At 45.7% G+C, this 23,440-nt stretch overlaps 1 protein-coding gene across 4 annotated transcripts in view; it reads right to left on the minus strand.

Moving 5' to 3' along the window:
* Positions 1-23,440, minus strand: part of LPP (LIM domain containing preferred translocation partner in lipoma) — a 211,053-nt gene that overhangs the window by 111,342 nt on the left and 76,271 nt on the right. For all 4 annotated transcript variants that reach the window (XM_087872385.1, XM_087872387.1, XM_087872386.1 and 1 more), the window contains one exon: positions 17,641-17,840. In XM_087872385.1, the coding sequence (XP_087728511.1) occupies positions 17,641-17,830 (190 nt within the window). In that variant the 5' untranslated portion in view covers positions 17,831-17,840. The remainder of the gene's footprint in view (positions 1-17,640; positions 17,841-23,440) is intronic.

Genomic DNA, 23,440 nt, shown 5'->3' on the forward strand with positions numbered 1-23,440 from the left:
TCTCCTGCCTGAGTAGGGGGTTGGACTAGAAGACCTCCAAGGTCCCTTCCAACTTTGTCATTCTGTTCTTTTTTTTTTTTTTAATTTGATTTATATGCCGCCCTTCTCCGGAGACTCAGGGCGGCTTACAATGCGCTAAGCAATAGCCTTCATACTTTTGTATATTTTATACGAAGTCAGCTTATTGCCCCCCATAATCTGGGTCCTTATTTCACCTACCTTAGAAAGGTAGGAAGGCTGAGTCAACCTTGAGCCTGGTGAGATTCGAACCTGCAGTAATTGCAGGCAGCTGGTCTTAATAACCGGGTGCTTTAGACCACTGTACTACCAAGGCTCTTTTGTTCTGATTCCAACAGTGTATGGACGTTCGCATTCAGTGGGGTGGGGGAGATGTTATGGTGAGTGCGGGTGGGGGATTGTAGAGAGAGGGTGGCCCAGGTTCAAGTCCTCCCCGGGCCAAGGAAGCCCCCCCACTGGTGTGGTTTGAGGCCAGTCCCTCTCTCTTGCTCCAGGATTAGCCCCAAAACCTCCTGTATCTTTTCTTTTATTAATTTCTCCCCTCATTCTATAATCACATATTATTCACAGCTAACGTGGGGCTGTTGCTCTGCAGGAAAAGTGGCATTTGACACTAAAAAAACAAGACAATTAAATCAGTGACAGCTGCATGCGGCCACTTTGATTTAGGGTTTAATGTTAAGGAACCAGGAGACGGTGAGTTCTAGTTCCGCCTTAAGCATGAAAGCAGGCTGAATGATTTTGGGCCGATTACCAGGAGATGGTGAGTTCTAGGTCTAACTTTCACTGGCTGGGTGACTTTGGGCCAATCACCAGGGGACGGTGATTTCTAGTCCCGCCTTAGGCATGAAAACCGACTGGGTGACTTTGGACCAATCACCGGGAGACGGTGAGTTCTAGTCCCGCCTTAGGCATGAAAACTGACTGGGTGACTTTGGGCCAATCACCAGGGGACGGTGAGTTCTAGTCCCGCCTTAGGCATGAAAACCGACTGGGTGACTTTGGGCCAATCACCAGGGGATGGTGAGTTCTAGTCCCACCTTAGACATGAAAACCGACTGGCTGACTTTGGGCCAATCACCGGGAAACGGTGAGTTCTAGTCCTGCCTTAGGCATGAAAACCGACTGGGTGACTTCGGACCAATCACTGGGAGACAGTGAGTTCTAGTCCCATTTTAGGCATGAAAGCTGGCCAGGTGATTCATTTAACAGCTGTGGCAAGAAAGGTCATAAAATGGAGCAAAACTCACCTAAAAACTGTTTTGCTTGGCAAATTTTGGGCTCAGCTGTGGTCCTAAGTGAAGGACTACCCGTACTGAGTGACTCTGGCTCCATTTCCTTGTTATAATTTGCTGGGAAATTCAATTTAGACTTTCCAAGACTTTAGATACTTTCCTGAAATGGGTGCAGTTCCCGTTTCCTTGAACTTGTGTAGAGCAGGAATGTGTGTGTGTGTGATTGCAAGGCAGGCATAAAATATGTATATATTTGTGAAGCAATATTGAAAATGTATATTTTCAATATTGCTTCACCAATTACAGTCAATGCCACTTTTGTGCACTGCTTAGAAATTGCCACTTGTTCCTATTTCTCAACAAAGTCACGGGACTTCCCTCAATTGCCAATAATACTATTTTAAATCAGTAGGGGGGTTTCCCCCCCCAAAAAAATTTTTTTGGCATCTTTAAGATGTGTGAGATTTTAACTCGTTCGGCTTCAATTCTGGGACACCTTCAAATTCCCACAAATTTCAACGTTTCCTTATGTTACGAGAACAGTTTGGAAATCAACTTTTTATTCTTCTGTTTTGCAAAATGTTTAAATTAGGCATTGAAATGTGTAACTGGCCAGAATATCGATTTTGCCATTTGCTTTGACTTTTCCTAAAAATGGACGTTTTAACACAACTGAAACGGACAGCACTAATTTTGGCAAAGTCTAACAATTGTTGATCGTGGGATCAATTTTATTTATTGATTTATTATATTTATGTATTCATTATTTATTCCATGTATTTGCAGTCCATTGATTATTATTGGATATCAGCAACCCCTTAACATTGGCCACTGAGGGTTGGGTCTGACCCCCTCCTTGAAATTAAAAAAATTGTGAGCCTCCAGCATCTCCACCAGTCTATCTGCCATTGTTGGAGTGTTGATAGAAATAATGAATTAAGTGATATATTTTTTTTGTCCTTTAATTTTCAACTTCTAGCATTTCAGAAGCCTAGGTCAAGGAAATATGATAGAAACTGTATATATTTTGGATTTTAATGGGCCTCAGTGTGTTTATTCATTAGAAAATTGTACCCATTGGGAATCTGAAGCAAGCCAACTAAAATAATCATTATTATTTATATGGTTTAGTGGTTAAGGCATCAGGCTAGAATGCATGAGGTTGTGAGTTCAAGTCCTGCCATAGTCATGAAAGCCGGCTGGGTGACTTTGGGCCAATCATCAGGAGACTGTGAATTCTAGTCCCGCCTTACACTTGAAAGACAGCTGGGTGACTTTGGGGCCAGTCCCTCTCTCTCAATCCAACCCACCTCACAAGGTTGTTGTTGGAGGAAAAATAGGAGGGAGAAGGTGAGTTGGATATAGTTGCCACCTTGAGTTATTTGCAAAAATAATAAAGATGGGATACAAAAATATAAAAAAATAAATTTGTATGCTAAATTTCAAATAATGATGGGACAATATGTTCTGCAAAATCATTGCAAGGTTCTTTCATTGCTTTTTACCTTTGCTCAGGAAATCAAAATTGAATTATGGCCAATTCAGTGGGGACTTTCTTGGAGAATTCTGACCCTGTGGAAATAATTAATTTTGAGGTGAGAACCCCATAAATGTGGGGTCCTTTTCGGGGGTCCCAGATCCATAGATTGAGAGAGGATAAGATTTTTGAGGTGTCCCAACAGCATCTTTGGCTAATGAAGTGTCTGGTTCAAACTTCAATTATAGGCAGTCCTCGCCTTACAGCAGCTCATTTAGTGACCGTTTAAAGTTACAACGGCCCTGAAAAAAGTGACTTATGACCGTTTTTCACAGATACGACCGTTGCAGCCTCCTCGTGATATGATCAAAATTCAGGCCACTGACTCGTATTTATGACGGTTGCAGTGTCCCGGGATCACACGATCTCCTTTTGTGACATTCTTGACAAGCGAAGTCCATGGGGAAGGCGGATTCACTTAACAACGGTGATTCTCATTTAACAACCGCAGTGATACGCTTAACAACCGTGGAGAGAAAAATGGGGCGAAACTCAGTTCATAACTGTCTCGCTTAGCAACAGAAATTGTGGGCTCCACTGTGGTCGTAAGGCGAGGACCACCCGTTAGAAGCCACCGCTGAGCGCTGATGGAAACGGCCAAGATTTTTAGGGGGGTTTCTGGAGTACCCCCTCCTCCTTCCCCTTGAGTGGCCATGCCAGAACGGACTTTCTTCCTTTTCCCCAAATTGCTTCATCCAAAACTGATGCAATTTGAATTTTTCTTTTTTTTTCTTTTTAACGCACAGGAGATAAGCTGCATCCCGGAAGGGCAGCGGCTGGCAGAGTTTCCCGTAGTTGGAGGGGTGGGGGGTGGGGGGTAAGGCTGGGGCTGTTTGCAGAAGTTGGGGGGGGGGGCAAAGCAAAGGAAGGAGGGGGGGGTCTCCCTTTTCTGGCTGAGTCACTTTGGCCCTTCGCGGAGGGGGAACCGTCCAGAAGCTGCCTTAAAAATAGCCGAGGGAAACTTTTTTCTTGCAAAAGAGAGAGAGAGAAGCCCATTCTCTGGGCAGGCAGTTCGGTTCCAGGGATCTTTTGGGGGGGGAATCTCATCGGCAATCCTCCCCCACCCCCCAGACTGGGGATCCAATCCAGGTGCCGATGTGATCAAAAAGAATGGGAATGGGAGATCTTCCTTCCCTCTCTCCTTCCTTCCTCCCTTCTTTCCTTTCTTCCTTCCCTCCCTCCTTTTTTCCTCCCTCCCTCCTGCCTTCCATCTCATTGCCATCTTTCTTTCCTTCTCTCCCTCCCTCCTCTCTTCTTCCTGCCTTCCCTCCTACCTTCCCTCCTTTCCTCTCCCCTTCCTTCCTTCCTTTCCTTGCTCCCTTCTTCTTCCTTCCTTTCTTCCCTCCCTCCTTTCCGTCCTCCCTCCCTCCTGCCTTCCATCTCATTACCATCTCCTTCCTTCCTTCCCTCCCTCCCTTGCTCCCTTCCTTCCTTCATCCCTCTCTTCTTCCCTTTCTTGTCTCCCTCCTTTCCTTCCTCCCTCCCTCCTGCCTTCCATCTCATTGCCATCTCCTTCCTTCCTTCTTTCCTTTCCTTCCTTCTTCCCTATCTTCTTCTTCCTTTCCCCCCTCCCTCCTGCCTTCCATCTCATTGCCATCTCCTTCCTTCCTTCCTTCCTTCCTTCCCTCGCTCCCTCTCTTCTTCCTGCCTTCCCTCCTACCCTCCCTCCTTTCCTTTCCCTCCCTTCCTTCCTTTCCTTGCTCTTCTTCTTCCTTCCTTCCTTTCTTCCCTCCCTCCTTTCCGTCCTCCCTCCCTCCTGCCTTCCATCTCATTACCATCTCCTTCCTTCCTTCCCTCCCTCCCTTGCTCCCTTCCTTCCTTCATCCCTCTCTTCTTCCCTTTCTTGTCTCCCTCCTTTCCTTCCTCCCTCCCTCCTGCCTTCCATCTCATTGCCATCTCCTTCCTTCCTTCTTTCCTTTCCTTCCTTCCCTCCCTCCTTCGCTCCTTTCTTTCCTTCTTCCCTATCTTCTTCTTCCTTTCCCCCCTCCCTCCTGCCTTCCATCTCATTGCCATCTCCTTCCTTCCTTCCTTCCTTCCTTCCTTCCCTCCCTCTCTTCTTCCTGCCTTCCCTCCTACCCTCCCTCCTTTCCTCTCCCTCCCTTCCTTCCTTTCCTCGCTCCCTTCTTCCTTCCTTCCTTTCTTCCCTCCTTCTTTCCTCCCTCCCTCCCTCCTGCCTTCCATCTCATTGCCATCTCCTTCCTTCCTTCCTCCTTCCCTCCCTCCCTCCCTCCCTCGCTCCCTTCCTTCCTTCTTCCCTCTCTTCTTCCCTTTCTTGTCTCCCTCCTTTCCTCCCTCCCTCCCGCCTTCCATCTCATTGCCATCTCCTTCCTTCCTTCCGTCCCTCCCTCCTCTCTTCTTCCTGCCTTCCCTCCTTCCCTCCCTCCTTCCTTCCTCCTTCCCTCCCTCCATTCCTCGTTCCCTCTCTTCTTCCCTCTCTCCCTTCCTTCTTCCCTCTCTTCTTCCCTTTCTTGTCTCCCTCCTTTCCTTCCTCCCTCCCTCCTGCCTTCCATCTCATTGCCACCTCCTTCCTTCCTTCCTTCCTTCCTTCCTTCCTTCCTTCCTTCCTTCCCTCCCTCCCTCCCTCCCTCCCTCCCTCCCTCCCTCCCTCCCCTTCTTCTCTCCCTCCCTGTTGGTTACACCTGGTTTGCCTAACCACAATGTATTAAACGAGACACAATCACGTCATAAAATAAAAATTTCATAGACAAGATCCTATTTCTTACACTCTCAAGTAGCCAGCCTCTTGTATAAACCATATTAGAAACTTATCCAAGTATTAGCGGAAATAATTTGAAAAGCAGATTTGGGGGTGGGGAAGGGAAGGAAAAGAGGGAGGGAGGGAGAAAAGAGAGAGGGAGGGAGGATGGAAGGAAGGGGAGAGGAGAGAAGGAAGGAAAAAGAAAAGAAAGAGAAGAATTCAAAGGCCTCTCTTGCTGCCAATCAAATATAGATGGAAAAGACACAAATGGTGTTTTTTCTCCGTTCTCCAACAGGAGAAGAACCTCAAATGATGCAGCCTGGAGAAAATTATTTCTCGGTGGCCGCACCTTCCAATTTCCTGGGTTAAAAATGACGCCACAGAATTGCAGCTGCCTAGGTGTTGGAAGAGACCCTCGAGGCTATCCAGCCCAACCCCCGGCCGCAATCAGAAGGGAAGCCCCTCCGAAAGAGTGCCGCCATCCCATAAAAAGAGACCCCCGCAGATCTGATGGGACCGTATCCTCCCTTTGGGGCCTGATCTTGCTTCGTATCCTTCGTGGCTGCCAGGTAGTGGAATGTGGATTTCGAAGAACAGGGAGCATCTTGACACAGAAATAAATGTTTTCATCACTTGCAGAGAAAAAAACGGACCAGGCCCTCTCGCACGTCAACAAATTACGGTCCATCAAACTGGAACTACAGTTTGTTCCGACATAATTTGCCACAATGTCCCATCTGGTGAAAACGGCTCCATGTGTGCCTTTTTTTTTTTTTTTTCAAATCCTAGCTAAAAAAAAAAAAAACACAACAAAACAAAAATTTCCTCCATATTGTACAGTAGCAAAATCTTTTCTCTTTTTTTCCTGCCATTTCGATTCTGGGTTTGCTTTGACGCTTTGAAAGGAGGATGGATGGATAGATGGATGGATGGATGGATGGATGGATGGATGGGAGGGAGGGAGGGAGGGAGGGAGGGAGGAAGGAAGGAAGGAAGGAAGGAAGGAAGGAAGGAGAGAGGAGAAGGAGAGGTTTAGGAAGGGGAGAGTAGGAGAAGAAGGGGTAGGGAGGAAGGAAGGAAGGAAGGAGAGAGGAGAAGGAGAGGGTTGGGAAGGAAGAAGGGAGGGAGGAAGGGGAGAATAGGAGAAGAAGGAGGAGGGAGGGAGGAAGGGGAGTGGAGGAGGAGGGAGCGAAGGTGGAAGTGAGGGAGGGGGAGGAAGGAAGGGAGGGAGGGACGGAGGGAGGAAGGAAGTAGAGAGAAAAGGAGAGGGAGAAGGAAAGGGTTAGGAAGGAATAAGGGAGGGAGGGAGGGAGGGAAGGAAGGAAGGAAGGAAAGAAGGAAAGTGGAGGGAGGGAGGAAGGGGAGAGTAGGAGAAGGAGGAGGGAGGGAGGGAGGAAGGGGAGAGGGGGAGGAGGAAGCGAAGGTGGAAGGGAGGGAGGGGGAGGAAGGAAGGGAGGGAGGGACAGAGGGAGGAAGGAAGTAGAGAGAAAAGGAGAGGGAGAAGGAAAGGGTTAGGAAGGAAGAAGGGAGGGAGGGAGGGAGAGGAAGGAAGTAGAGAGAAAAGGAGAGGGAGAAGGAAAGGGTTAGGAAGGAAGAAGGGAGGGAGGGAGGGAGGGAAGGAAGGAAGGAAGGAAAGAAGGAAAGTGGAGGGAGGAAGGGGAATGTAGGAGAAGGAGGGGGGAGGGAGGAAGGAAGGGGAGAGGGGGAGGAGGAAGCGAAGGTGGAAGGGAGGGAGGGAGGGGGAGGAAGGAAGGAAGGAAGGAGAGAGGAGAAGGAGAGGAAGGAGGAGAGGGTTAGGAAGGGAAGAGTAGGAGAAGAAGAAGGAGGGAGGGAGGGAGGGAGGGAGGAAGGAAGGGTAGCGAAGGGGGGAGGGAGGAAGGAAGGAAGGAAGGAAACTCTTTGAGTACTCCACATCTCAACACGGTGGCTGAAGACCTCCAACTAGGCTCACGAAATCCTCACAAAGCTGGTAAGAACCTCGCAGGACCCATCGTCCTTGAGGTTGGATCAGCCTAATTGGTCCCAACTTTCCTGCAACTCCGAGCAATCAACTGCCCAGCCAGATGCCAACCCAGATCCATCTCCCTCTGGGGAAAACCACTCCTGGCGATCCCTTGCAGCGCCACTCCAGATCCCTACAACCCATCCTTTCACCTGCATAGAGGGGAGGGGGGGCTTCCTTCCGGGAGTTTCTCCTAGTTTGGGTATCACGTCTGCACGCCTTTCCTTCCCCTAAATCAGGGGTCCCCAAACTTGGCGACTTTAAGACTTGTGGACTTCAACTCCCAGAATTCCTCAGCCGGACGTGTCCGTTTCTTTTTCTCTTACCCACCAAAGTGGAGAGATTGCAGAGGAAGGGATTATAAGAGAGTAAGCAAAGCTGGCTGGGGAATTCTGGGAGTTGAAGTCCACAAGCCTTAAATGTCGCCAAGTTTGGGGACTCCTGCCCTAAATAGACCCCTCCACAGAAGTGAGTGCCGTTGTAGGGGCAGAGCAGAGTCCCACCGGTGTGGTAGAATTACGCTCCCCGCTCTCCTTTGGCAAGGGGAAGGGGCCAAAGAGACCCCCCCCCAATGGAAACTTTCCACTTTCTCCGCTCCGAGAGGCCTTCATTTGTGCTTGCGTGTCTGTGTGTGTTTGTCCGTGGATGCAAGTGGCTCTTTCCCATTCTTTCTCCTGGGGCCGGTTGCTAAGGAACTGAAGACGACTCTTCCTTCTCCGTTGACCTGGTTGTGGCAACAAACAGCAGCAAATCCTACAAGGCAGCCCCTGGTTGAGTCATGGACACCACCATCTCTTCCACCCTCTGCAATCTGGCCGGTTGGACATCCAAACTCCTATTTGGCTCATGGTTTGTGTGTCCTTTTTTTCCCCAAAGTCTCAAGATGTGGAGACTTCGGAAAAAGTGCAAAGAAGAGCAACTAGGATGATTAAAGGGCCTGGAGTATGTACTAAAACATACGAAGAACGGTTGCAGGAATTGGGTATATAGCTAGTTGAATAAAAAGTAGGACTAGCGGGGAAAGGATAGCACTGTTCCAATATTTGAAGGGGCTTTCCCAGAGAAGAGAAGGTCAACCTTTCTACAAAACATCTGAAAGAATGAAAGAAAAAGAACAAAGAGAGAGAGAGAGAAAAGAAAAGAAAAAAGAAAGAGAAAGAAAGAAAGAAAGAAAAAGGAAGGAAGAAAGAGAAAGAAAGAAAGGAAGGAAGGAAGGAAGGAAGGAAGGAAGGAAGGAAGGAAGGAAGGAAGGAAGGAAGGAAGGAAGGAAAGAAACTGGGAGGCAGGAAGGCATGATAGCAGTCTTCCAATATTTGAGGGGCTGCCCCAAAGAAGAGGGGGTCCACCTATTTTCCAAAGCACCTGAAGGTAGAAGAAGAAACAATGGATGAAAACTCATCAAGGAGAGAAGCAACCGGGAATTAAGGAGAAACTTCCTAACAGTGAGGACAATTAACCAGTTTGCCACCAGAAGTTGTGGCTGCTCCATCCCTGGAGGCTTTTAAGAAGAGATTGGACAATCCTTTGTCTGGGATGGAATAAGGACTGCTGCCCTGGGCAGAGGTTGGACTAGAAGATCTCCAAGGTCCCTTCCAGATCTAGGATTCTATGATTTTGATTTTTACTGTAATGCTGTTGCTTGGTTAGAGCATTAGTTTGTTGCATGAATGTATGGAGCTGAAGGTGAAGAATACATGAAATGTTAATACCACTTTATAAAGCCTTGGTATGACCACACTTAGAATATTTCCTCCAGTTTTGGTGGACACGATGTAAAAAAGATGTGGAGACTCTGGAAAGAGTGCAGAGAAGAGCAACCAAGAGGATTAGGGGACCGGAGGCTAAAACATACGATGAACGGTTGCAGGAACTGGGCATGGCTAGTTTACGGAAAAGAAGGACTAAGGGAGAGATAATATTTGAAAGGCTGCCCCAAAGAAGAGGGAGTCAAACTATTCTCCAAAGCACCAGAAGGCAGGAGAAGAAGCAATGGATGGAAACTCATCAAGGAGAGAAGCAACCTGGAACTAAGGAGGAATTTCTTGACAATTAATCAGTGGAACAGCTTGTAGTTCTGAGTTGTGGGTGCTCCTTCGCTGGAGGGTTTCAAGAAAGACTGGGCATCTGTTACTGCAAAATCAAGAACAAATCTTAAAATGGGATGCAACCTCTTGGATCCTTAAATCAGAAACCAAATGGGGCTTTGGCAATCAGGAATTTGAAACACGAGAAAAATAGGGAAATTTTAGAGAAGACCAGAGTCCCTTTGGGTGGCTCCAAATGAAGCTGACAGCTGGAGCAGAGACACTCCAGATGTTGTGAAAAGCCTGGGTCTCCCTGGGTGTTCACCTTGAGTCCTGATGCATTTTGGAGCAAATTCTGGCAATATCTGCCATCATGACAGGTGTCAAGATGAATTTGTCTGGCCTTCAAACGCTGGGCAGAGATGGATCTGGTCAGTCCTTGGACCAAGGAAGTCCAGCGTTGTGGACCAGATTAACAGAGTTGGAAGGGACCTTGGAGGTCATCTAGTCCAACCCCCCACCCAAGCAGGAGATCCTACACCATTTTTGACAGATGGCAGTCCAGTCTCTTCTTGAAAGCCTCCAGTGATGAAGCTCCCACAACTTCTGAAGGCAACTTTTGTTCCATCGGTTGATTGCTCTCACTGTCAGGAAATTCCTCCTCGTTTCCAGATTTATTTATTTATTTATTTTTATTTTATTATTCATATTTCTATGCCACCCACTCTCCGAGGACTCTGGGCGGCTTACACCAAAGACAGTATGCTAAATAGCATATTGCCCCCCCAACAATCTGGGTCCTCATTTTACCCACCTCGGAAGGATGGAAGGCTGAGTCAACCTTGAACCGGTGAGATTTGATCCACTGATCTGCTGAACTAGCAGTCAGCTGAAGTAGCTGCAGTACTGCACTCTAACCGCTGCGCCACCTCGGCTCATGAATCTCTCCGTGATCAGTTTCCATCCATTATTCCTTGTCTGGCCTTAAGGTGCCTTGGATTAGTAGCAAAGCTGAATAATCTCCTAGAGAAACTAAGGAAATCCAGGATTGTAAACCAGATTAGTAGCAAAGATGAATAATCTCCTAGAGAGAAACTACGATGTCACCAGAACTTAATCTTGATTCAACCATCTAGCCAACCCTTGGCTGATTTCAGAAGCTAAGCAGGGCTAGGCCTGATCAGAACCCGGATGGGAGACATCCCCCACCACCAGGAAATCCCAGAGACTGAGAAGATGCCAAGACTTCTGAAGAAGACACCAAGCCACTTCCACTTCCTTCCCCAAAATTTCATGCCTGTCCATGAAGCCACCAGGAGTTGAGCTCCCTAAACAATTTTTGCTACCTTCCTGTAAGTGTCAAAAAGATGGAGAAATGAAGGATCTGTGGCTTACCCAAAGAGGATAATTTTTTTTAAAATTCCTGAGAAACGGAATACACATTTGGAAGAGGATAAACTGAGCACCTCCCTGATTCGCAAGAGTATAAGAAGGAGGAGAAGAAAGTCCAACCCAACAAATTGGCAAAGATACCAATTTTTTATTTTTATTTTTTAATTTGATTTATATGCCGCCCTTCTCCGGAGACTCAGGGCGGCTTACAATGCGTTAAGCAGTAGCCTTCATACTTTTGTATATTTATACAAAGTCAGCTTATTGCCCCCACAAACTGGGTCCTCAATTTAACTACCTTAGAAAGGATGGAAGGCTGAGTCAACCTTGAGCCTTGGCGAGATTCGAACTTGCAGTAATTGCAGGCAGCTGTGTTAATAACAGGGTGCATTAAACTACTGTACTATCAAGGCTCAATTCTGGTCAGCAGGATCTAAAAAAGATGTGGAGACTCTAGAAAGAGTGCAGAAAAGAGCAACCTGGATGATGAGGGGACTGGAGGCTAAAACATATGAAGGACGTCTAAAGATGCCTTTTTTTCAAGAGGCCATCGGACTTTCTGGTTTTTTCCTTGAAGACGTTTCGCTTCTCCTCCAGGAAGCTTCTTCAGCTCTGACTGGATGGTGGGGAAGGGAAGGATTGATACTCCTTGCAGACGGCTGGTTCCCCACCATCCAGTCAGAGCTGAAGAAGCTTCCTGGATGAGAAGCGAAATGTCTTCAAGGAAAAAAACTGGAAAGTCCGATGGCCTCTTGAAAAAAAAAAAGCACAACTTTGGGACAACTAGGACCTGGATGACCGAGAATCTCCGTAGACATATGAAGGACGGTTGCAGGAATTGGGTATGTCTTGTCTAGAGAAAAGAAGGACAAGGGGAGACATGATAACAATGCTCTAATATCTCCTACAAAGACGAGGGGGTCAAACTATTCTCCAAAGCACCTGAGGGCAGGAGAAGAAGCAACGGATGGAAAGTAACCAAGGAGAAAAGCAACCTAGAACTAAAGAGAAACTTCCTAACAGTGAGGACAATTAACCAGTGGAACAACTTGCCACCAGAAGTTGTGGGTTCTTCATCACCGGAGGCTTTTAAAGAAGAGATTGGGCAATTATTTGACCAAGGTTGTCTAAGGTCTATCTTGGAACAGGGGGTTGGAGTAGATGACTTCTGACGTGCCTTCCAGCTCTAGGATTCTATGATTTTGGATGGATGGATGGATGGATGGAAAGAAGGAAGGAAGAAAGGAAGGAAGGAAAGGGAGAAGAAGGAAGGAAAGAGAGAGAAAAGAAAGAGAAGGAAGGAAGGAATGAGGGAGGGAGGGAGGAAAGGAAAAGATAAGGAAGGGGGAAGGAAGGAGAGAGGGAGGGATTAAGGAAGGAAGAAGAGACTGGATAGCCATTTATCTGAAATGGTACAGGGTCTCTCCTGCTTAAGCAGGGGGTTGGACTAGAAAACCTCCAAGGTCCCTTCCAACTTTATTATTAACTCTATATTCTTCTTAGACCCCATCTCAGTAAAATCTGTTTTAATCTTCCTGTGGAACGGATTTCCTGATTCCTGATGGAACGTCCAACATTCATAGATTGACTACAAGGTTGGGAGATAAGCTATCATATCACTCAAGCCTTTGAGCATAGATACAGGTAGTCCTCGACTTAGGACCGCAATTGAGCCCAAGTTTTTTGTTGCTAAGCGAGACAGTGGTTAAGTGAGTTTTGCCGCATTTTACAACCTTTCTTGCCACCGTCGCCAAGTGAACCACTGCAGTTGTTAAGTTAATAACTCCGTCGTTAAGCGAATCCAGCTTCCCCATTGATTTTGCTTGTCGGAAGGTCGCAAAAGAGGGTCATGTGACCCCGGGACACTACGACCGTCGTAAGTACATGCCAGTTGCCGAGCCTCTAAATTTGGATCATGCGCCAGTTGGAATACAGTCGTAAGTATGAAAAACGGTCCTAAGTCACTTTTTTCAGTGTCACTGTAACTTTGGTTGGTTGCTAAATGAGGCATTGTATGTTGAAGACAACCTTCATCCACTTTAGGCCACTAAAAGAGTCTTTTTTTTCCTTTCTTTTTCAACCATCCATCCTGGATAGGAGCCGTTCTAACAAATAGAGAAACTGAAAAGCAAACTCGATATCTTTCTGGGTTTTCAAGGCAATTGAATTTTTTAATTTTTTTTTTTTAAAGCTAGAAGGCTGGTGCACCGTTAATTAAGCACCAACACCCAGGAATAAATATAACTAGAGTTACCCTTTATCTTTTCTTCAAAACAGGTTTAATATAGCTGGTAAGCGATGTTCGTTCCAAAAAAGAAAAAAGAAGAAGAGATTTCATTCCATTCTCAAGTATGTCAGGGTTTTAACAGCTTCCTTCCCCTTCCTTTTTGAGCACGGCCGAGTGGGTGGTTGTTTGGGGGGGGGGTTGTTTCACTTGTTTGTTTGTTCTTTCGCCCAAATTAATCCCGATGGGGTTCACCGACGGGACAGAGAGGGCCGATGAATCACGGCACAAGACTCGGCGGTACTAACTGGCATTTCAGAGCTGTCTCAAGGCTGCTTTTTGAAAAGGGGAGAAGGAGAAGGGAGAAGGGAGAAGGGAGAAGTAGAAGAAGAGGAGGAGGAGGAGGAGAAAAAGAAGAGGAGGAGGAGGAGGAGGGAGAAGGAAGAGGGGGTGGTGGTGAAGGAGAAGGAGGAAAAGGAGAAGGGGAGAGGGGGAGGGGGAAAGGGTGGGGAGAAGGGGAGGAGAGGAGCGGAGAGAAGGAGAAGAGAAGGGAAGGGAAGGGAAGGGAAGGGAAGGGAAGAGAAGAGAAGAGAAGAGAAGAGAAGAGAAGAGAAGAGAAGAGAAGAGAAGAGAAAATATGAAGGGAAGGGAAGGGAAGGGAAGGGAAGGGAAGGGAAGGGAAGAGAAGAGAAGAGAAGAGAAGAGAAGAGAAGAGAAGAGAAGAGAAGAGAAGAGAAAACAGAATAGAGGAGAGGAGAGGAGAGGAGAGGAGAGGAGAGGAGAATAGAATAGGGAGAGGAGAGGAGAGGAGAGAAGAGAAGAGAAGAGAGTTGGAAGGGACCTTGGAGGTCTTCTAGTCTAACCTTCAATCTCTTCTTAAAAACCTCCAGTGTTGGAGCAGCCACAACTTCTGGGGACAAGATGTTCCACTGGTCAATTGTCCTCACTGTTTGGAAGTTTCTCCTTAGTTCTAAGTTGCTTTTCTCCTTGACTAGTTTCCATCTGTTGCTTCTTCTCCTGCTTTCTATGGTGCTTTGGAGAATAAGCTGACCCCCTTTTTCTTTGGAGCAGCCCCTCAAATATTGAAAAATGCTATCATGGCTCCCCTAGTCCTTCTTTTCTCTAGACAAACCCAAATCCTGCAAACATTCTTCGTATGTTTTAGCCTCCAGGCCTTTAATCCTCTTACTTGCTCTTCTTTGCACTTTTTCCAAAGTCTCAACATTTTTTTTGTAATGTGGGGACCAAAACTGGATGCAGCATTCCAGATGTGGCCTTACTTAGGATTTATAAAACGGTACTAATCCTCCAGGTGATTTTGATTCTATGCCTCTGTTTATGGGTAACGGGGTTTTAAATTGGAGTAGCCTAAGATAATTTAATTTTGTTTTAATGTATTTTAATATTTGTATTGTGTGTTTTTAATTCTGGCTGTTCACCGCCCCGAGTCCTTCGGGAGAGGGGGCGGTATAAAAATTTAATAAATAAATAAATAAATAAATATACAACCAAGGATCGTATTGGCTTTTTTGGCTGCTGCCGCACATGGTTGGCTCATCTTTAAGGGATCGTCCATTGGGACTCCAAGGTCCCTCTCATTTTTCCTATCTCATTGCTACAGGTGTGTGTGTGTGTTTGCAGTACGGCACTGTGGAAATTCAAAGATGCCAAGTTACAGATTTGTGTCGGTTGCGGGACAAAAACACAGGAGGTTTTCGCTATAAGGAGACACCGAACAATTCACAAAACTCCGATGGAGAGAAAAATGCGTCTGTTTCTTTCTGTGCTCCAACATCAAGTCGTGAATTCCAAGCCATCAGCTCAGCAAGAAAAATTAAATCTGTGTATTTGTGCCAAGGACCCATATTTGCAGGACTCTGAAACCTCCCGACCCCTTTGCAGGATTCACAAGTGGTGCCCTTGAAGAGTGATCAAAAGCAAAAAATAAAATAAAATTAAAAAATCCAATTTATCATACTTAACACTCTCCTGTGCATGGCTGGAAAAAAAAATCTTCCCACGGATTTATTGGTAACACGCCGGGCAACTAGCAATTTGCAACCATGGGCGTGACACGTAGAAGACGCATATAAATGTAATAAATAAATAAAATAAAACACAGGTAGTCCTTGGCTTATGCCCGCTGGAATTTCCGCTGCTAAGTGGGACATTTCTTAAGTGAGTTTTGCCACATTTCACGACCTCTCTTGCCACCGTTGTTAAGTGAATCCCTCGGTTGTTAAGTGAATCCGGCTTTCTTGTTGACTTTGCTTGTCTTAAGGTCGCAAAAGGGGATCGCGTGACCCCGGGGATGCCACGACCGTCATAAATGCGAGTCAGCGGCCAAGCGTCTGAATTTTGATCCCGTGAGCAAGGGTCGCAAGTGTGAAAAACGGTCCTAAGTGACATTTTTCAGGGCCACTAAATGAATGGTTGTAAGTTCTGGACCACTTGCAAATACTATTGCAGAGCAGACGGAAAGGAGAGCTACCATCCAGAGCCACAAAAATACAGACAGCCCTCTATAAACTCAGCCCAAAATAAAATCGGCATAATTGCCTGGAATTTGGCAAGCCAGATCTGGTAATATCTGTAGAGGAAGTGGAACAAGAAGTCTTCTATTTCCAATAAAAAGATGGAAGATGGTGTGGAATTGTACAGACTTAAAAAGCAATTAGCGGCGGTAAATTAATAGAAGTTAATTGAGATAAAGCTTGTTTCTTAATGCCAGCTGCTGGAAATATTAATAGAGAGATGCAAGTTTGACAATCAGTTTCTGATAACCGGTCAGTTTCTCAGTGTTTCTTTGTTCTATTATTTTCTCTCCTCCTCCTCCTCTCCTCTATTCTATTCTATTCTATTTTCTCTTTTCTTCTCTTTTCTTCTCCTCTCCTATCCCTATCCTATCCTCTCCTCTCCTATTTTCTCTTCTCTCCTCTCCTCTCCTCTCCTCTATTCTATTTTCTCTTCTCTTCTCTTCTCCTCTCCTCTCCTCTCCTCTCCTATTTTCTCTTCTCTTCTCTTCTCTTCTCTTCTCTTCTCTTCTCTTCTCTTCTCTTCTCTCCTCTCCTCTGTTCTGTTCTGTTCTGTTCTGTTCTATTCCCATCCAGTAAAACTCACCATGTAGCCTCTTGCAGTTTAGATATGCAAAGCCACGATTGTACAAGTAGTCCTCGAATTACGACGGCTATTGAGACCAAAATTTCCACTGCTAATAAGGCAGTTGTTAAGTCATCCCAAAAAGTGCTTTTTTTTAAAGAGGCAACTGGACTTCCTGGTTTTTCTTTGAAGGCGTTTCGCTTCTCGTGACCAAAAAGTGGCCGTAAGTCACTTTTTTTCAGTGTTGTTGTAACTCTGAATGGTCACTAAGGGGGAGGTCGTAAGTCAAGGACTATAACCGCTTGCGCCATGGATTCCGTTCAAATCATCCCTTTTTGTTTAACCACCAAAAAAAAAAAAGGACATTTGACTCTTCTTGAATGCTAGAGATTCCAACTTTAATTTATCCTTTTTGGAAGCTAGAAAAGGGTTTTTTTTTTTCATTTATGGCACAAGTCTTCAAACTTTAGCACCTGCTAACGTGGACTGGGCTTCGTACATTTGTGGCTACGTAGGGATTCGAGGCCGATTCCTCTTTTGACTCCGCCCCCACGCCTTCTCCGGCAATTTTGCAATTTAGAAAAAAAAAAAAAGGAAAATCTCTTGCAGATAGGACCAGAATAAGCTTGCTTTTATTTTATTATTTTATTTTTAAAAGGAAGAGGCAGAATTTAGGGATGAAACTTTCCCTGCGTGGCCACTTCTTGACGCAATAAAGGCTACCTTGCATTACGGGAATGGAGACTCATCCGACAGCTTCCTTTTCTCTGGTCTCCAATTTTTGTCATTTTTACAGTTTTTGTCATTTTTTTGCTGAAGAATTTGGAGCAAAGTCTGTTCAGGATATTGTTAAAATCTCCTTAAGTCAAGCGGAGCTTCGGTTCCCTGCGCAAAAACACACACCAACACACTCACGCAGCAAAGTCTGTTTCCCCCACAGACAAGCAAAGATTGCAAAATCCATTTATTCTGGACTCCACAATGCAAGCTATTTCAATGTATTGGGCAAGGTCTTTTGTGTGTGTGTGTTTGTGTGTTGTGTGTATGATTTATTCCACCCACACACCCCTGCCCCAAGGACAGCTTGTTAAAAAAAACCCAACAAATGCTACAATAAAAAAAAATGTTCAACTTTTCAAGTCCTTTTATAAAAGAGGCGCAGAAGTGCAATTAATTTTTCCCATCTTCAAACCTCGCATTTTTGTTCCAGTTACAATTATTATTTCTCTCTTCTCTCTCTCTCTCGTACTTACACACATACACGCACTCTCAAACACCCAAAGTCTGCAAACAAGCTTTTTATCCAACATTTCCCTGGATTTTATGGTTCTTAAAACCTGCAAGGATGAGAGAGAGAGAGGGGGAAAAGAAAGGATGCAACTTGCAAAACTAAGAGAAAAAAAATTCTTACCTTCGAGTTCTGGCCGGTAAGGGTTGTATTTTGGCTTGGGAGCTACCACCGGAGCAAATTTTTTGGGGGTCTGCTGAGTGGAAACGGAAATGCTGGGGGTCCCGAAAGTATGGGTCGTCTCCATCCTTGCGGTGACGTGCCCCACCGGTTCACTGGGGTTCTTGGGGGGCAGCCATGCGGGGCGAGACATCGCTTAGTTCCTATGGAGAAAAGAGGAATGCTGCTTAATTTTTGCTTTTTTTAAAATTTATGGATCTTCCTTGTCTTACGACCAAAAGGGAGCCCTGAATTTCCGTTGCTAAGCGGGACAGTTGTTGGATGGACTTCAACAGACAGCATGGGGAATCAATCAATTAAATCAGAGGTCTTCAAACTTGGCAGCTTTAAGACTTGTGGACTTTAACTCCCAGAATTCTCCAGCCAGCATAGCTGCCAAGTTTGAAGACCTCTGAATTAAACCGTCAATCCATGGATGGATGGATGGATGGATGGATGGATGGATGGATCAATCAATCAATCAATCAATCAAGATAAGGAGATAAGGAGAATCCAAGACCTTCATGCCTTCCGCCGTTCCCTTAAAACTTTCCTTTTTCAACAAGCCGGGCTGGCCTAACAAATCCTTTTAAATGATTTTAAATGATTTTAAATTCGTTGGTCTTTTTAAATTTTGGGCCAAATTGAGATATTTCCTTTTAATCTGTTCTTAATCTATGTATTATGTATTTATGTGTTTTTACTTGGCTGTACACCGCCCTGAGTCCCTAGGGAGAAGGGCGGTATATAAATCTAAAGTAAAATAAAAATTAAAAAAATTGCAAACAGCCATAGTCCACGGAGTCCTTCACCCGACATGATGGCAATGGATTTGGGGTCCTAGCAAGTTTGCAGAAATGTGGGTTTGTTTGTGTGTGTGTTTTTTTTTTTCAAATTGGTGCTTTCAGTCACTTGTCTGAAATGGTACAGCATAGGGGCTCCTGCTTGAGCAAGGAGGAGACCTCCAAGCTCCCTTCCAGCTCTATTCTAGGTTCTAGATTCTTTCTTGATGCCTTGGGATACGATGTCTTCCATTATGCCCATCTCAGAGGATAGGGCTGTTAATCCAAGACATCTGGATAGTTTTCCGAAGAAATACAGTTAAATCCATCTGACAATCTTTATTCTAATAAAGGAGAAGATATTTGTAGCTGCAGGGTTGACAGGAGGGTGCTCTCTGAGCCTTGGTGGTTTTCTTGCAGGCATTTAATTACCCAACTAGGTAACATCTTCAGGGAAGGAAGGAAGGAAGGAAGGAAGGAAGGAAGGAAGGAAGGAAGGAAGGGAGGGAGGGAGGGAGGGAGGGAGGGAGGGAGGGAGGGAGGGAGGGAGAGTAAGAACTTTGGGATACTTGATGTTATCTGAGCCTTGGTGGTTTTCTTGCAGGCATTTAATTACCCAACTAGGTAATTATATATAAACATAGAGCAAACTCCACTCCCTTCTAGCACTGATGATGTTACCTAGTTGGGTAATTAAATGCCTGCAAGAAAACCACCAAGGCTCAGATAACATCAAATATCCCAGTTATCTTTCTTTCTTTCTTTCTTTCTTTCTTTCTTTCTTTCTTTCTTTCTTTCTTTCTTTCTTCCTTCCTTCCTTCCTTCCTTCCTTCCTTCCTTCCTTCCTTCCTTCCCTCCCTCCCTCCCTCCCTCCCTCCCTGAAGATATTACCTAGTTGGGTAATTAAATGCCTGCAAGAAAACCACCAAGCTCAGATAACATCAAATATCCCAAAGTTATTTTCCTTCCTTCCTTCCTTCCTTCCTTCCTTCCTTCCTTCCTTCCTTCCTTCCTTCCTTCCTTCCCTGAAGATATTACCTAGTTGGGTAATTAAATGCCTGCAAGAAAAACCACCAAGGCTCAGAGAGCACCAGGGACCCCTCAATCTTTATTCTCTTTTTCTTCCTGCAAGAAAACACTCCATCTTTGTCCAACACCGCAGGAGCTACAGAAGTTCTCGACTTACGACCACAACAGAGCCCAACGTTTCCGTTGCTAAGCGAGACTTATTAAGTGCGTTTTGCCCCGTTTTACCACTTTTCTTGCCACAGAGGCTAAGTGAATCACAGCAGTTCTTAACTTAGTCACCCGGTTGTTAAGTGAATCGGGCTTCCCCGTTGACTTTGCTCGTCCGACGGTCACAAAAGGGGCACTGCAACTGTCATAAGTACATGCCAGTTGCCAAGCCTCTGAAGTTGTGACCAGGGGGATGTTGCAACGGTCGTTAAGCGTGAAAAACAGTCTTTTTTTCCTGTACTGTTATAACTTCAAATGGTCACTAAATGAATGGATTACTGTACATATTTTAACCATCCCAGCCCAGGTCATTTGCTCTCTATATTTAGAGGGGCCAGACTAGTGGTGAAATCCAATTTTTTTTGATACCAGTTCTGTGGGCATGGCTTGGTGGGCGTGGCAGGGGAAGGATATTGCAAAATCTCCATTCCCTCCCCACTCCAGGGGAATGATACTGCAAAATCTCCATTCCCTCCCCACTCCAGGGGAAGAATACTGCAAAATCTCCATTCCCTCCCCACTCCAGGGGAAGAATATTGCAAAATCCCCATTCCCTCCCCACTCCAGGGAAAGAATACTGCAAAATCTCCATTCTCTCCCCACTCCAGGGGAAGAATATTGCAAAATCCCCATTCCCTCCCCACTCCAGGGGAAGAATATTGCAAAATCCCCATTCCCTCCCCACTCCAGGGGAAGAATACTGCAAAATCCCCATTCCCTCCCCACTCCAGGGGAAGAATATTGCAAAATCCCCATTCCCTCCCCACTCCAGGGGAAGAATATTGCAAAATCCCCATTCCCTCCCCACTCCAGGGGAAGAATATTGCAAAATCCCCATTCTCTCCCCACTCCAGGGAAAGAATACTGCAAAATCCCCATTCCCTCCCCACTCCAGGGGAAGAATATTGCAAAATCCCCATTCCCTCCCCACTCTGGGGCCAGCCAGAGGTGGTATTTGCCGGTTCTCCAAACTGCTCAAAATTTCTGCTATCGGTTCTCCAGAACCTGTCAGAACCTGCTGGATTTCAGTCCTGGGCCAGACCCCCCAAGTTGTGGAAAAAACACAACCTGTTGTGCAAAATGCAGCTCCCTCCTATAAACAACCTGGATTGCAGAGAAGAATCGAACAAGAATTAAATTTCCAGATCTCTGCAGGCCGAAAAATGCATTTTCCGTTTCTCAGACGAGACGTATTAATGACAGATCAGAGACCCCCCCGTTTCTTCCCCAAAGAAAGGGAAACATGGGCCGAGATGAAGAGGGATAAAGCGGTAGTAAGAGAAGCCACCTATTCTGCAAACCGTTAGCAACTGACTTTTATCGAAAGCGGCTGTAATGACCATCAATCATTGGCCGTTTTTCAGACGAGCGGAGGAGAAATTTGATGCACTGTCGAAAAGGGGGGGGGGGAAAAAGAGAGAGAATTTCCTACGGCTGGAGAGAAAATCAACACAGCTGCGAATAAAAGGGATTCAGACAGATTGAATTGACTGTATTTGGGGGTTGGAAAGCGGGAAAGAAAATGTTATTTATTCCACAGAGAGCAGGTAGTAGATGATGACCTAAGAGGCATCTGCTCCCACCTTTCAACTCCATCCAAAAAAAAGAGAGAGAGAATTGGAAGCTATTTCCAAAATCAAAAAAGGTAACCCTTTTGTCTGAAATGACACAGTGTATCCTGCTTCAGCAGGGGGTTGGACTAGAAGACCTCCAGGGTCTCTTCCAGCCCTATGTTTCTAGAATTCTATGATTTTGGGCAGGGGGTTGGACTAGAGCCCCAGTTTTGGTCGCCATGATGTAAAAAAGATGATGAGACTCTAGAAAGAGTGCAGAGAAGAGCAACAAAGAGGATTAGGGGATGATTGGAGGCTAAAACATACGAAGAACGGTTGCAGGAACTGGGTATGTCTAGTTTGATGAAGAGAAGGACTAGGGGAGACACGATAGCAGTCTTCCGATATCTCAGGGGCTGCCCCAAAGAAGAGGGAGTCAAGCTCATCTCCAAAGCCCCTGAAGGCAGGACAAGAAGCAATGGGTGGAAACTCATCAAGGAGAGAAGCAACCTCGAACTAAGGAGAAATTTCCTGACCATGAAGACAATTAACCAATGGAACAGCTTGCCACCAGAAACTGTGGGAGCTCTATCACTGGAGGCTTTTAAGAAGAGACTGGACAGCCATTTGTCTGAAATGGAATAGGGTCTTCTGCTTGAACAGGGGGTTGGACTAGTCACTAGAAGACCTCCAAGATCCCTTCCAACTCCACGACATATCCTGTCGTGTCCTCTCCTTTCCTGTCCTCTCCTAATTCATTCCTATTCCCATTCCAATATTTTATTCTTATTCTATTCTCCATAGTCCCTTCCAGCCCTAGGATTCTATGCTCCTATGATCTTGGGCAGAGGGTTGGACTAGAAGACCTCCAAGGTCTCTTCCAGCTCTGTCATTCCGTTAAAATACATCTCTGTTCAAATCTCTCATTTTATGTCTGTCTGTCTGTCTGTATCTATCATCTATCTATCTTTGAGGAGGAGGAGGAGGAGGGGGAGAATTAAAATTAAAATAATAGTGAAGGAGGAGAAGGAGGAGGAGAAGAAGAGGAAGAGGAAGAGGAAGAAGAAGAAGAAGAAGAAGAAGAAGAAGAAGAAGAAGAGGAGGAGGAGGAGGAGGAGGAGGAGGAGGAGGAGGAGGAGGAGGAGGAGGAGAATTAAAATTAAAATAATAGTGAAGGAGGAGAAGGAGAGGAAGAGGAAGAAGAAGAAGAACTAAAATTAAAATAGTGAAGAAGGAGGAGAAGGTGGAGGAGGAGAAGAATTAAAATTAAAATAATAGTGAAGGAGGAGGAGGAGGAGGAGAAGAGGAGGAGGAGGAGGAGGAAGAGGAGAGGAAAGAAAGAAAGAAAGAAAGAAAGAAAGAAAGAAAGAAAGAAAGAAAGAAAGAAAGAAAGAAAGAAAGTAAGTCAGTAAGTCTCGGGGATGCAACAGTGGGGAAGTTCTGGAAGAGAATTTGCCAGCAGGCCAAATGTTCCTTTTTCATGATTTCGTGCACAAGATGGGTGAATCTTTTCCTGGCGTGCTCATCTGCCTTACAGTTTGGATTGACTGAGCTGCTAACAAACTTCCACACGTGATTTTTCCAATTGTACAAATCTTTCCAAGGGGGTGGGGGCACTCCTTTCGACCTCAAAATCTGAACGGCTCAAAATTTCCGCTACCGGTTCTCCAACACCTGTCAGGACCTGCTGGATTTCACCCTTGTTCGGAGGCCTTCTAGACCAACCCCCAGCCTGAGATCACAGAATCATAGGGTCAGAAGGGACCTCGGAGGTCATCGAGCTCAACCCCCTGCTCAGGCAAGGAATCCCTGAGCCATTTCAGACAAATAGATGTCCAATCTCTTCTTGAAAACCTCCAGTGTTGGAGCACCCACAACTACTGGTGGCCAGCTGTTCCACTGGTTAATTGTCCTCAATGTTAGGAAGTTTCTCCTTAGTTCTAGGTTGCTTCTCTCCTTGATTAGTTTCCATTCATTGCTTCTTCTCCCACCTTCTTCTGCTTTGGAAAATAAGTTGACCTTCTCAATGACTTGAATTGAGCTGGAAGGGACCCTGGAGGTTTACTAGTCCAACCCCCCGCTCAAGCAGGAAACCCTATAGTATACCATTTCAGATAAGTGGCTGTCCAGTCTCTTCTTGAAAGCCTCCAGTGATGAAGTCCCTACAAGCCTCTCCTTGATGAGTTTCCATCC

Source organism: Pantherophis guttatus, chromosome 6, assembly GCF_059756535.1.
Source record: "Pantherophis guttatus breed Tessera chromosome 6, ASM5975653v1, whole genome shotgun sequence".
In the NCBI taxonomy this organism is placed as follows: domain Eukaryota; kingdom Metazoa; phylum Chordata; class Lepidosauria; order Squamata; family Colubridae; genus Pantherophis; species Pantherophis guttatus.